Source organism: Pleurodeles waltl, chromosome 4_2 (genome assembly GCF_031143425.1).
Source record: "Pleurodeles waltl isolate 20211129_DDA chromosome 4_2, aPleWal1.hap1.20221129, whole genome shotgun sequence".
Classification (NCBI taxonomy): Eukaryota; Metazoa; Chordata; class Amphibia; order Caudata; family Salamandridae; genus Pleurodeles; species Pleurodeles waltl.
The window spans coordinates 446,440,073-446,455,373 of NC_090443.1; the positions used below are offsets into that span (position 1 = coordinate 446,440,073).

Genomic DNA, 15,301 nt, shown 5'->3' on the forward strand with positions numbered 1-15,301 from the left:
CAGTCTATCATTCGTATCTTCTTGATAGACATCTGAGCAGTGGCTCTTCCGCCTCCTTAATCCAGATTTAGTCCCTGCTTTTGCTAGTGACGCACTAATTCTTATCTGTTTAGGTACTTCTCAAGCATCGTCTGCTGACAAATTGACAACTTATATGTCAGACATGATGAACAAGATGGCTTCCAATTTCTTCGAACAGAACTCTGGTGTGTAAAAAAACAAAACAAAAAAACAAAAAAAAAAACAAAGAGGCAATAGGAGGCCTCCTTCAACCTCGTCCTCAGCTTGGTGGCTGGAGGAGCTAGGTTCTTGGATTAGGGTCTCCCACTCCAATCAAGACTGCTCAGCACCTTGGCCTTCTATTTGATTCATGTTTGCCATTGAACCTGCAGATCAATAAAGTGGCACCCACGTGTTTTCTGCTACTTCATATTTTGTAGAAAATACTGTTCTCACATCTCAACATGGTTATGTCAATGCGCTCTGCTTTTGTCTTCCTAGCTTACTTCTGCATATATGTCAAGCAGTACACAATGCCATAGACCACCTTCTTGTGTGGGACATTTTTACCCGACTTGCCTCCTTTGTTTCCTGTGTCTAAAAGAATCTGCTTTAGGACCCTTTTCAAAATCTAGCCCACCTTGTATATCTCTGGAAACGTTTGCACACAACTTTCCGCCAGGAGCTCCCCAGTCTGCTTATCTGAGCCTCTCAAACTTCTTCAGATTAAAAGTATGAGACCTGAAAGCTGCTCCTTTTCATTGTGTGCTGCCAAACTTTGGAAGAAACTCCTGCTTAAAATCGGTTGCATCTGAAATCAGTTACATTTTCATAAGAGCGCCAAACCCCATCTTTTTTCTCATATAATTTCTGGTCCACTGACTCTTAGAAAGTTTTTTGAGATAGCACTTCTTCATGAAATAGAGCTTTTTATTAGTTTAATTAACAACGAATCCATCCTCTTGTGAGTGTTAAAGAGGCATAAAGGAGACCCAGGTACAACCTCAAGGCTAGACTAATAGATCATAACCCTATGACTGAGAATATGCAAAGCCTTGGAAGAAATGTCAGACGGCACTGCATATATTATGTGAACATCTGGAAAAACCTCGGAGGAAAAACAAGGGGAGAATTCCAAAGTTACACTTTGTTACAAATGAAGGTTCAAGTGCTATTCCTACAAAGAGCTTGCAAATAAATTGATGACTAATAGAAGGGAGTTTTCTGAAGAACCAGGCTGAGGGTCGATAATACTGAGACAAAACAAAAGCAAATTAGGGACACAGAGAAGTATCGCCCAGCAGATGGTACTTTAAAATACTTGTCCTTTTGGTACTTTAGAAAACTCATTCTGGAGTCTTTCTGGAAACCACTTTACATTCAACTTTAAACTGAATTAAGGGTCAGATTTATAATCAGGCAGAAAGCAGATTTCTTCACCAGGGCAATGGAGTAAATTATTCCGTCGCTCTGAGGTGCTGTCTGCCACATTTTGAAATGACTGCGAAGCAGGCAGTCATTTTTATTAAAGCATTGCCAGGAACTGCCATTACAGTGATTCCCATCGATGCTCATTGTAGTTTGGAGCAGGGTTCCATTAACATAACAGCCCTGCTACAAAGAGTTTTCTTTTTTCTTTAAAAAAAGAAAATGCTCCCCTTTCCATCTGACTGCTCTCACATGGCAAGGAGAGCATTTAGCAGTTTTCACTTCCTCTTACCACCAGGGGTTTCCTTAGGTGGTAAGAGGAAAACTCACCTAATTCCACCCATCTAAATAACGTGGTCAGAATTATGTCAACAGTAAGTATACCCCATCGCCGTTGACAGAGTATGCTTACCGCCAACCTATAAATGGGGCCCCTAAATCCCTCTTACCTCCCTCTAAGGAAATCAATTCAATTAAAAACGTGTTCAGCATCGCGGTTTACATCTAGTGTCTACAGTTTGCTGTAGAAGCGCAAGCAGGAAAATATGGTAGTAAGCTCTCTATGACCCACCTAAAAATTCATTCTTGAAAATACACATGTTGCAAAATGTGGATGCATGCCATTGAATATTCTGGCTGAAAAACTCAAATTCTTTAACCTATTTCCAAAAAACAAGAGGCACCGTCTTAAACCCCAGACAAAAAGCTAAAATCTGGCTTCTATAGATCTCACCTAGTGACAGCATTTACCTATCTGTTGTATAACACACACAAGGAAGAAAAACAGAAAAGGGTGACAATAATAAAGAAATGAGTTGTTGGGATTGGAAGATCCATGGGTAACAAGAAGTTGGGTAGGGATTTCCATAATTAGAAAAAAACAGGAGGTCAAGTCTGGATTGTCTGCAACAGAGGGTTAATTGAGAAAGGCTGAGCAGCAGCTTGAAAGAGATATACCTGTACGTAATATTACATATGTGTGATACCGTGAGAGTACATTTTTGTTTTTTAACAGCTTATGAAGCAGTCCCTGTTGCATCACTACGAAATGTAGAAAAGGGGCCTTTCAAAGGTCATACATTATATTTTGGTGGTACCATAGCGTAAAATTCTGTATCCTCCCATCCAACAATGTCAGCCTCACAAATACTTTTTCTATGACTGACTTACCGTTTGGAAGTAAGTCATACCTATGTTTGTGTAATAAAAAAAAATCAAAATACAAAGTATGTGAGTCAGGGACAACGTAAGCAATGATGGCAAAATGGCCCTAGTTTGTAAATTCCTAAGCATGCCACCTCAGAGCATGTTTAAGCATCTCAGACATGGTAAAGTTTAATTGAGTTCACAATCAAGCAAAAAAAAAAAACGACATTAAATCATATTTCCAGGGCAGTGCTTGTGAGAACTAGCATGTGCTGGGAAAGAAACCAGTTACTTACAAGTGATAATGGTTTTGAACCCTGAAGCTCTTATAATTCTGCCATCTTGTGTTTGGGTCTGGAAGGGCTGGATTACAAAACCTTTTTTCTAGTCTTGGTGGGCTTCGACCTAGGCAGAGCCTGAATATGAAGACGCGTGTAAGCCCACAAGGTCCCTTGTCTTGACTTCCATCTTACAATCTTTTCTTGCTATCTCTACCACTTGCCTCCGTCCTAGTGAAATATGACAGGCTTCAGCTATAGTGTTTTGTTTGCCATTGATAACAGTACTCTATAGTCTGGACTATCCAACTTCCAATTTTATTTTCTTTAACTGCGAGCTAGTTCTTGTGGTAATTGACCTATGAAAAGCTGTGTAGTGTCCCTGATGCCCTGTGCTTCCTGTTTTCTGTATGCAGCATATTCCCACTTTTCTTTGCTGCATTACTCAGCGTTGGAAGAAAGCAGGAGGGTCATGGCTTACTTGATATGCAATGGTGACATTATCTTTGACAGGAACCTAGTGTGTGCTCCCAAGATAACGTCCCTGATAACGGTTAGGTATGGTTCCTGCACTGTAAGAGCTTGCAACTCACTAACTCTCCTCCGAGATGCGATTGCCACTAAAAGGATTGTCTTTGTAAAATGTTCTGGAGTGATGCTTTATGAAATAGCTTAAAAGGTGGGTGTAAAAGCCCTGCTAGCACTAACTTAAATTTCACTGGGGTGCTGGAACTGTACAAGAAGGAAAAGGTCTCTTCCTCCTCCAGGAACCTCTGAATAACTAGATCAGCAAAGTTGTGTTTCATATACATTACCCTAATTAATGCTGCTTTTTTCACTGTTGGAGATATAGGTTAGTTTGCAGTCCACAAGGTATTAGATTACCATTGTCTCATCAACCATGCGCTGATGGGAACTGCTGTGTTGGCACCATACCAGTTCCATTTTAAAGGCGTAACAATTTCTGGTAGCTGGCTTATGTGCTTCCACTATGACATCTAGTGTAATATCAGGTAGTTATAAGTGACTAAATTCAGCTATATCAAAACTAGGCCATCAGCAGCAGGTCCTTTGGGTTGGGATGGTAAACCTTTCCATCTTGCATTGCGAGTGTCGTCCTGTACTGGGATTTTGGCACAGATCCCCTGTGATATTTGTATTAGGTGAGAAAAACAAATTTGCAGTGGCATCTGTGCCCTTAGAATCAATGACATGCTGGATGCCCTTCTGAGACTATCTCCTGTCCCCTTTTTCGATGTTCCTCTGGAAGGTACTGAAGTAGCTCTTCTATCTCGTCCTAGTAGGCCCTATCATATCTTGCCAGAAGTGCCTACGAATTAGCAATTCCCCAATGATTAGCAACCTGTGCAGCTGCTCCTTTCCCTGCTGCATCAAGTTTTTTGCTCTCCTTATCAGGGAGAGGAGCATCTCCTGTGGATTGACTGTTGGCACGTTTCCGTGCTGTGCTTACAACTAGAGTCAAGAGGTACTTGTGATCTGATAAATATAGGGTCTGACGGTGATGGATTGTACTTTTTGTCGACCCTTGGGGTAATAATCCTTACACAAACAGGTTTTTTAAAGATGTCTGTGGCATGTCTAAGCATACCTGGCAACATGGGCAGGAACTGCCACTGTTTGACCGACAGTCACAATGTATCAAAGAGGAAATGCTCTTAAATCGGGTCATTGCGCATGTGTACTTTATGGTATGCAGCTGCCCGTGCAACAACCTGATTGTATGCTGTTGCATCTTCAGGAGGTAAAGGCCAAGCTGGGTACAAATCAGGGTCATTAGGAAGTATGGGATCTGGATCATATAAATCCCATGGATCTACATCATGTGGAATTTCACCCAAGTCATCGTCATGAGGTGGTGGTGGTGACCCTTCTGGAGAAAATTGTTGCTCTATGAAAGATGTAGGAGATTTTGGTGGTGGTGTTGGAGTAAGGGGGACGTACAGGAGAGTGAGGTGGAGAAGGCTGAGGGTGAACTGGGGCCTTGTCTTTGGCCCTGGAGACTTTTTCGGAGGAGAAGGAACAGTGTCCAAGGTCTCTTGAAAAGTAAGTCTCCTTTTTATTGGAACAGGGGGAGAAGCAATTATTTTCCCCGTTCCCTTTTGTATGTGGAGCTGGCACTGACGAATGTCCATTACTTCCAGAATTGGCTCTACTGGTGAAGCTGCTCCCGATGAAAGAGTGGAGTCTTTCAAAGCCCTCATCCTCGGTTCTGAGGTTTTCAGAAAGGAAGCCTTTTGTCAGGCAGAAGGTGTCGGCTCCAAAACGGATGTTGAAGGCTTCTTTCTCGGAGCCGAAATGCTCAAATCGAAAATTCAACTCTATCCCAAGACTGTGTGGGATGCTGTTGAGTCTGTGGTCGATGCCGAAGACATCTTGGCCTTGGCAATTTTCAGTGCTTAGCTGGAGGGCGGGGCATCTGAATGTAACTGTCGGATCCGACCATGGCCCAAAGGCAGTGGTGGACCAACGACCAGTTTAGATGTTTTTTCAAAGACTTTAGATGGGAAATTGGGGCTGGTGTAATCGTGCTGCGGTGAGTGGCTGACTCTCGATGTCAGATTCGACATACAACTCGGAATCTCAAATAGAGAGGGCGAATTGATGTACGATTTCCTCCTGTGCATGCTCCTCTCTGAAAATGTCAGGAGTGTTGTCTGGTGTCTTCGACGCCATCTCCAACCGACACACTCTTCGGTCCCGGAGAGTCTTCTTAGATCGAAAAGACCTACAGGCGTTGAAGTTCTCTTATTTATGTTCCAGGGACAAGCACAAGTTACACACTAGGTGTTGATATGGTGTGTGGAAACTTGGAATGGCATCGAGGACAGAACCTAAATGGAGTCCGTTCCATCAGCCCTGCATATTCCAACAGCATGTGAAAGAGAAGGCCCAAAAAGAGTGCCAACGCCCCAAAGGGTGGTGAACCGTTTCCCAATGAGGGAAGTCGGTTTGAGTACATTAAATGTAGAAAACGAGATTGGAATACTATACCGTTGCTGAAAGAAAGAAGGAAGGAAAGAGTTCGGGATAGACGAGCCAAGGAATACTGGAGCGAGAGAAAAACACATCCGAACCAGACAGCAGAGAGAAAACAATCTAACAAAAGACTCAATGCCCATGCACAGTATCACCGAAAGGAGTCACTCGATCTTGTGACATGAAAAGATTCTTCGAACAAAAACAACTTGCAACACTCCGAGCCTACACTAGATGGCAGACTTATAGCAAGCATGTGTATCTACAGCCACACATGCCATCAAACATTAAAGTTTAGTGTTTGAACAGCAAACATGCCCAGAAGTCCTTAGACTTATGCTGGATGTTCGCCATTGAAGTGACGTTCCGATGGCTATTTGGGCAGAACTTGAAAATCACCTTAAAGAATCTCACAAACCCCACCTTCAGAAAATGTAATTCTCCAACTATGTAAAAGAAGAATTTTCAACAGCTTCTTTGGAATTTCTCGTGATGCACCTCTGAACCCAATCATGGGAAAACGCATCTAGGATGGCAGCCTTGTTAGGGGGCACTGTGGGCTTGCAGTCAACATCATGTCCAGGCTCCATCTACGTCAGTGTCTACCAAGGGGCAGAATTCTGCACACTATGTGTGTAGGGTGGAGTGCATATTTCACACTGCAAAACTTGACATGGTTAGTAGGCGCTGGCTCCAGGGCTAAGGCTGATAAAATAGGATCAGTACTTGTGCTGGATGTAGATTCCAGGCACTTGTATAGGAGTGTGGGTACTGACAGAAGGGAATGGCAGGTGCTCTCATAAGGGTGGCAAAGGAGGTGCAAATACCAGCCAGTGGTACATAGGAGCAAAGTGACAGTGCTGGTAGAAAGGATGGAAAACCAAATCCTGGTAAGGAAAGGGGAGTTTGCAGGACCCCATGTGAGAGTCAGAGAACTAAAATGGACAAGTGGTGTTGAGTGTATGGGGTGCTGTTGTATCCTGCACTGGTCCGCAGGATGAATATGCCAGTCTCGAAGTCTGTAATGGGCAGATTCATAATTAACGATTCACTACAATTTTGCATGAAAGCATGATTCCTCTAGAGCCACAGTTCCTTACAAAACTTTCACAGAAAGAGAACAACATCTGGTAGCAGCACCAGTAGCACCTATCGCCAATAAAAGTCCAGTCTAGCACCCACACTTACTAAGGAAAGCAAAGGCTGATCGACTATGGGCGTTGCTCTCGTTTGAGCAAGTTCAGGTAAGGCAGCTCCTATAAGCCTTCATCACTCATTCTGGTACGTACAAAGGGTAGAAACAATTGCAGAGTGCCTACTGTTAGAGGACCCTCACAGAATTTTAAATAACAGAAGTGGCTGCCTCAAAGTAGCCTACTGCTTTTGTCATTGCATCGGGGACAGAGCCAAATGAATTCAGGCCTGGCCCGAGCATACACTAATATGAACGGTAAGAATCCACTTCAATAATTCATCAAACATTCCTTCCCATCTAAATTATTTACAGCTTGAGTTGCAGTTTAAGGATCTGTCCAATACAGATTTGCAATACCCCATAACACCATCCCCAGCCACCATATAGGAGTCCAGCCTCAGCCCCTAACTGTTAAGAGGTGTGTCTTGCCCTCTTCCTCTACAAGCACATCTACAGCCACAAGTAAAGTTTCTTACATGCATAAGTGCACCCCAGAACCACCAGGTCCCACTTCTACCACAGGGTAGTATGTTCTTACCTAAATATTTCTATATAAGTGTATTCCTTGCACCAGAATGTCTCTTTTTAAGGTGCAGGAGTGTTCCAAAGAAAGTTCAGTCTACCCTCTGCCTGCTTCCATCCCTTTTAACCGTGTAACCTAAGTTCAGTCCATGCACACCCTGCTTGATGTGCCAAGGCTGAAGTTCAAAGGGGGATCTTTCCAGTCTGAATGTTGCTGAAGGTGCTTTCATCTAGTGGAACGTATTGCCCCAGCTTTGTGTCCAGGAAGAACAACCGGTCTGATGTCAGAAGTGGATTAAAGCCTTCTCGTTGTAACCGCGTCTTCTGAATTTTAAAGGTGCCTTGAAAACAAAGGAAAGGGGAAATGGGTCAAAAAGGCGGATAACGGCTCCTTACTGCATGCTTTCCCCCACAATCAACTGCAGCAATGTGCCTCACCAACCAGAGCACTTACCCAACAGGTTAATCACCAAGTTGTAAGAGATAAAAATTAAAACACTTTAACATGAGCATAGTTTGAGAGTGGATTGGTATTTGGGGTGTGCGGTCACCCACATTGAAGAATAATGATAGTAACTTGTCAGGGTGAATTCCAAAGTTACTAAATTAATCTTACCTAATCTCCCAGGTTTCTATGCCATAAAACAGACAGGCTTAATTTAGGGAAATGTGTAAATTATTTATACAGTACCAACACAGTAATGAAACAAAACACCAAACAATACAAATCTCAAACAAATTAGATAAACAAATGATTATTTATTAAAGAAAGTAACACGAAAATGGCAAAAATCAAGTAAGAGGAACAAGAAATCAATAAGAATTCGTAAAGTTTTAATTAAAATAGCACAAAAGATCACTAAGCCAACTGAACAAGTTACTTACCTTTGCTAACACCTTATCTGATAGAGACATATTTTAGTTGTGGATTCCTTACTTTAGAATGTCCCCCAGGCGTCAGTCTGGATCCGGAGATTTTTCTTGAGCAGTACCCCTTGCGCGCCTTCTGGTTCCACTCCAACGCGCAAACGTCTGTTTCTTTTCACAACTTTCTACACCACAAGTGCGGAGCTATGACGAACACTGACCACTGGTGCGTCAAAACTAGGGCCCTGAAAGGGAAGTCCCTGTCCTTATAAAAATCAGTTTGCATAGCAGGGAGGATGGGTAAGTCGGTAAGGAATCTGCAACTAGAATATGTCTTTACCAGATAAGGCTTTCCCATAGGAAAGTAACTTGTTCGACTGATAGAGACTTCTAGTTGCAGATTCCTTACCTTAGAATAGATAACCAAGCAATACCATCCCCGGAGGAGGGTCTGCGAGCCGAGATCATACTAGGAAGTCCTGCAGGACCGAACGGGCAAAGTACTCGTCTCTTTGAACTTGAATGTCCAGGCAGCAGTGTTTGGTGAACATGTGGAAGGATGCCCATGTTTCTGCCTGACAGATGCCCATGACTGGAACTCCGGGGGCTAACGTAGTGCTTGCAGCTGTCACTCAGGTACTCTTTTGTACGATCAAGGTAGAATACCAATGCTCTTTTTGGGTCCAGGCGGTGGAGTCTCTCCTCTTTCTTAGAAGGATCTTGGGGCGAGGGGGCGCAAAAACGTAGGCAAGGTGATGGATTGGCCTACATGAAAGGGCATGACCATGTTTGGCAAAAAAGAAAGCCCTGATGCAAAGCACCACTTTATAAGGAAAGATGGAAAGGTAGGGTGGCTTAGATGACAATGCCTTCAGCTCACTCACCCTGCAGGTAGATGTAATGGTCACAAGGAAGGCTGTTTTTAATGTTAGACGCTTGAGAGGAAAATTGTGAAGAGGCTCAAAGAGAGTATACATGAGAAATGTCAGAACCAAATTCAAATCCCATTGGGGCATGATGAATGGTGATGGAGGAAACATGTGGGTAAGACCCTTGAGAAACCTACTAAAAATAGGAGACTTAAACAAAGAGGGTTGGTAAGGTAATCGCAGAAATAGCAGACAAATAACTTAGAGGGTGCCCAAAGCAGAGCCCTGCTGGGACAAAGAAAGTATAAACAGGAGGACCTCGGAAAGAGGGGCAGAGAGAGGGTTTACAGACTTTTTCTGTGCACGCCACAAATTTATGCTAATGACAGGTGAATACCGTTTTGGTGGCTACCAGGATAACATCACATACTTCGGGCGGAAGGTCAAAAGCTGTCAACTGCCACCATTAAATCTCCACGCAAGAAGGCAGAGACTGGACCGGTTTGGGTGGCGAGACCTCCCTTACAGCTGCACAGAAGATCCACCCGAAGAGGCAGTCTGATTGGAGAATGGATGGACATGCTCAATAGCTCGGGATACCAGACTCTTTGTGCTCAGTCCTTCTTGATCTTTGAGAACCCTGGGTAGAAGTGGTATGGGCGGAAAGAACTATAGGAGACCTGAGCTCCACTCAAGATGAAAAGCACCACCGAGCGAGTGGTGCCTTGAAAACTCCAACGCGCAAAACAGCTGACTTTGTGTGTTCTCTGCGGAGGGATAGAGGTCTAACCAAGGCTCTCCCCAACTGCTGAAAGAGACCTTGCACCACCTCTGGATGGACATGCCATTGATGATTGACCATGCATTGTCTGCGGAGTTTCTCTGCTGTGGCGTCCAGAGGGCCCGCAGGTGTTTAACCACCAGGGAAAAGCCCAGATGTTCCAGCCTTGTCCAGAGGAGATTCCTGACAAAGGGTCCACAACCCCATCCCACCCTGATTGTTGCAGTACCACATTGCGGTGGTGTTGTCCGTGAACACCTACACTACTTTCCCTTTGAGAGAGGGAAGGAATGCTTTCAATGCCAGTCTGATCGCCCTGAGCTCCAAAAGATTGATGTGGAACCCAGACGTCTCTGATCTCCGCCTCTCCCATGTGGCCACCCCATTCCAGGAGTGATGCATCTGTCACTACTGTCAGATCTGGTTGGGGAAGGGAGATGGATGTGCCTCTGACCCATTTGCGTTTTAAGAGCCATCACTACAGATCTTGCGCAGTTCCCGCCGAGATCTGGATCACGTCGGAAAGATTTCCCTGATGCTTTGCCCACCGGAACTTCAGGTCCCACTGCAGAGCCCCCATATGCCATCTGACATGTCACCAGTACGATGTGGGAGGCCATGAGGCCCCGCAGCCTCAGTTTCATTCTCACCGAAATCTAGGCTAGAGGCTGAAACATTGGTATCATACCCTCAACATCCTGGTCTCACTGCTCAGAAGGATAAGCTCAAAACTGCACCATGTCTAGAACAGCTCGGATGAAAGGAAGCATCTGAGAGGGAGTAAGGCGTGACTTCAGCACATTTAAAGTGAACACCAGCGAGAGGTCCGCCGTAGTCTGGAGGTGGGAGACGACAGCCTGGGACGAGCCTGCCTTTAACAGCCAGTCATCGAGATAGGGCAAGACTGAAACCCCTGACCTGTGCAGATGAGCTGCAACCACTGCCATCACCTTGGAGAACACTTTAGGGGCCCTGATAAGGCCATTGGGAAGCACAGTAAACTACAAATACGCATGGCCTACAGTGAACAGCAAGTAACGTCTGTGCGCAGGCAGGACGGAACTATGGAAATAGGTGCCCTGCAAGTCCAACACTACCATTCCAGTCTCCTGGGTCCAAGGCAGACAGAACCTGAGCCAGAGTGAGCATGTTGAACTTCTTCTTCTTGAGGAAGAGATTAAGGGACTGAAGTTCTAGGATAGGGTGGAGGCTCTTGTCCTTTTTGGGTACCAGAAAGTAGTGGGAATAACCATGACCTACTTCTGGCACAGGAACCCTCTATGGCTCCCTTGGTCAAGACAGCCATAACCTCCTCGCTGAGATGTGCCAGGTGATCCTCCACCATCCGATCGTAGGATGGTGCAATAATGGAGGGGTAGTCTTGAAAGGGAGGGAATAGCCCCTTTGGACTATTCAAAAAACACACCTGACGTGACGGACTGCCACCTGGGAAGGGGATGGCAAAACATGCCTCTGAATGGCAGGGAAGCGTCAGAATAGGAAGGTTTGCAGGTCACTGCCGGGGAAGGGGCGCAGTGGACTGGCTAGACCGCTGGCTCCCTGATCCACAAGGATGTTGGATCTCATGTCCCCGGCCACGCAGAGGCTGGGCAGCATGTCCAGCACAGTGGCTGGTGGGGAACGGACGTGGTTGGGTGCCCCTTCTGTAACCACGAAAGGGGCAAAAACCAAACTGAGGGGGCGAGGTGCAGCTGTGAGGCCAAAGGACCTGGCCGTAGCCCTGGACTCCATAAAGCACTAAAGAGCCAAGTCTCCTTGGTCTCAGAAGAGATGGGTGCTATGAAAAGGGCATGTCCATAAGCGTGGATTGAACCATCTCCTGAAAAGCCAGACGTCCTCAACCAGGCATGGTGCCTCAAGGCCACCGTTGATTCTGCCTCATGAGTCGGTTGTATCCAGACCACATCATAATGTGTACTTTGCTGCATCTCTCCCATCGGCAATAGCTTGGGAGACAATGGCCAGGGCCTCCGTCAGGACTCTACAACTAGAAGTCTCTATCAGATGCAGTCTACTAAAGTGGTAGACCAGAGCTAGGTACAATTTTAGGCTGACGTGACCTTCTGGCTTAGTCTCTTTATGAATCTCAAAATCCTACAAGGGGGCAAACCAGAAGCTGTATCGGAGGAAAGTGCATAGAAATGAAACACTCGGAGGTCTTTGAAGTCCAAACATGTTACGTCACAACTTTTGCAGGGCTACTGGAGCAACTCCACTTGGTCACTTCTAAGTATCCCATGACCTCAGAGACAGTATTTTGGGGCAGGGCTCACTCCAGCAGAGGCCATCAGCAAGGTCCAGTTGGTACTGTTCCGCTGGTCACTTCAGGAAAAAGGGCTTTTGCAGTTTTCTGTGTCTGTGTGGCCACATAGGCCATCCAACTGACCATTGGAACCCAGCTGCTTGTCCTAGGTACAAGTGGGAGCAGGCCAAGTACTTCAGGGCACCTCTCAGGCCACAGATATCGGGTACGTAAAGTATGTTGAAGAGTTTTGTCGGGACGCCATATTTATGGTTGGCATTAGCTACTGGGTGGAAGTGACTCCTGGCTCCTCCCTACCCAATAGGATAAATGTTCCCAGAGTCACCCCTTCCAACTTTTTCATTCGTTCCCATTTGCCCTGCTGCAGTGATTCTTAACTTTTTGACTTCGGTGAGCCCTCACTTAATCATTACTGAAATCCAGGGCCCCCCACTGAATCATTATTGGAATCCGGTCAACACCCACTGGTATCCTAGCCTAAGCATGATTTGAACTGCAAAACAATATACAAAAAAAGAACAATCTACATTTTAATAGGAAGGTTGAATCTTTTCTAACTTCTATTGAGGCTATGTCTGGTGCACTTGCAATGCTTCCACAAATCAATCTAAGGACACTTACTCAATTATTAGGCTCCAATGTCAAATGTCTTCACATTTACAGAATGTTTTCAAATGTTCAAGTTTACATGTTACATTTGCTTCTTTATTTACATACACTTTATTAATCTGTTAGTATTATTTATTTTCTAAGCAGACGTGGACCACCTGAGCTGGCTTCATGGGCCCCCAGGAGAATATGGACCACAGGTTAAGAACCACTGTCCTACTGCAAACAATCCCAGAGTGCCTCTCACTCCTAAAATCCAAGATGGGGGAACCCTTTTCTCCTTTGTGCAGAGCTGTTGTGTCAATTCAGAGATACGACTAAGGAAATGAGTAGGTTTTCCAACCCACTTCTCAGGTTAGCTTTCCTCCCTCTGGGTTCGGAGTCAGTCTGGCTATTGTGAGCCTTGGGAATAAAAGCTTTCCCTTCTTCAGTTCTCTCCCTACATTAAACTATGACTGGGCAGACCTCACCTTTGTCCCTTTCAAGTTAATTAAGCTCTTGCATCTATTTAAAGTATCGTTTCTGGGCTGATATGGATCAAACACCCAACATCCAGTCAATCCTGCAACCAAGCCAAAGCTAATGGTGTGCTCTGGGACGTCAAGCACTTGTTGTGCAGACTGACTAACTCAAATGAGCATCAAGAAGCTTCAGATACAGAAATTTAATTTTTCTAAAAGATACTTACACATGCCATCAAACATATAACTTCACCAAATAATTAGACATTTAATAAATATGAAAAGTAGTCTTTGAATGAGCCTCTTTAGCCTCTTCCTTTTGAAAGTTACAGATGAAAGTTTATACTCTGTACTTTGGATTCAGCTACAGCTCTGCCAGTGAAAATAGCTTTTTGTGGTCTCCTCACTCCAGGAACATGCCAACTTTAATTTTGCTCATATTCCACTTTTAAATAACAAGGTGTACGTAGGAGTGACTTATTAATGTTTAAAAGCAGCCTTTCTCTGCATGTCAAATTAAGTTTATTTGACAGGTTTGACAAGTTTTTAGGCTGCTGTAGTCAGGCTACACGTGGTAGGGCCAGCCCTATGCACCATACCATGTGCACTACAGTCCACATGTGACATTTAACTTCCATGCCATGGGTCTATTTCCTACACTATATGCTAGGGACTTGCAGGCAAGTTAACCATGCCAATCGGGGTAAGCCAATTTAACCATGCTTAAAGGAGGAGGACCCAACAATAAAAATGGAACTATAAACCATGTTTATAGCCAGGAATACCCAACTGTACAACATGTTTATTTACCAAATATTGGCTTAGCAGGCACCTCTGGTCTTCAGTGGCTCGGATGGTAAAGCAATCTAGATTCCACAGAAGGCATGCAGGGGTGCCAGGCATTCTCAGTTGTAACTGCTCAACGTTGGAACAGTATACCTTTTGATATTTGTGCAGAGCCCAACCATACACGATTCCGCAAAACACCTAAAACATATATGTTCCAACTGTAGTTCTGCTCTCTGCTGTTTCTATATTTAGCGCCAGTACACCACTGATAACTGCACACTTTACAAAAAGTAAACTAACTTTACTGCTGTTCCGCAAGGGTAAAGTGCAGAGTTAAAAAACCTGCAAAAATATGCTCCAGAAAAAGGAAAAATCTGGGATGATCATGCAGAAAAGGTGTATTTGATGCATGTAGCATCTCGTTCCCCGATTAAACTCAAAGATAGATGCATATCTATATCAAAACATAACTGGTCTCTTCATACACTTACTATGGTGCTTGCTTAGAAGACAACCATTTTTTCACAATCTCTTTGTCTGCCTGGGAATTTTCACATTGCATAGAAAGTGGCCCGCCTCCTCAATCCTCGCACCACAAGTGCTCAGGCCACGCCCCCAAATAGGCCATACACAGACCACATATTTTCATTCCCTCCCCCGCACTTTTAGATGATTGTGATAGATTATAGAAATTGTAAAAGAGCAAAGAGGATGACAGGTGAAGGAGTTTGACAGACGCAGGACTTAAGATGAAGTACGGTAGTCACTATATAAATTAACATTGTTCATCTGCAATCCCTTTCCAACTCTTAAAAACATTTCCAGGCAACATGGGAGGGGAGCTCAAGGGGAGAGGCAGCTGTGATGAACTTAACAATTCTAGTCATCACAGCACTGCCAGACTAAGCACAACATTTGAGCAGACATTTAGAGCATGGTGTTCACAGTAATCGTGAGATGTTGCTTAAGTGGTTGCTTTGGACATAATGTCCAAGGGGGTTTGTTTCTAAATAGCCAGTGGGGTGACCAATAAATAAAAGGGATGAAGAACCTTAAATGCTCAAGTGCTCCTAAA

General features: G+C 44.5%; 1 protein-coding gene across 1 annotated transcript in view; it reads right to left on the bottom strand.

The window, feature by feature from the left end:
- Positions 1–909: 909 nt before the first annotated feature.
- SLC27A1 (solute carrier family 27 member 1) overlaps positions 910–15,301 on the bottom strand; it is a 125,988-nt gene continuing 111,596 nt past the window's right edge. The window contains exon 12 of the mRNA XM_069231743.1: positions 910–7,907. Coding sequence (XP_069087844.1) covers positions 7,750–7,907 — 158 coding nt within the window. The 3' untranslated portion in view covers positions 910–7,749. The remainder of the gene's footprint in view (positions 7,908–15,301) is intronic.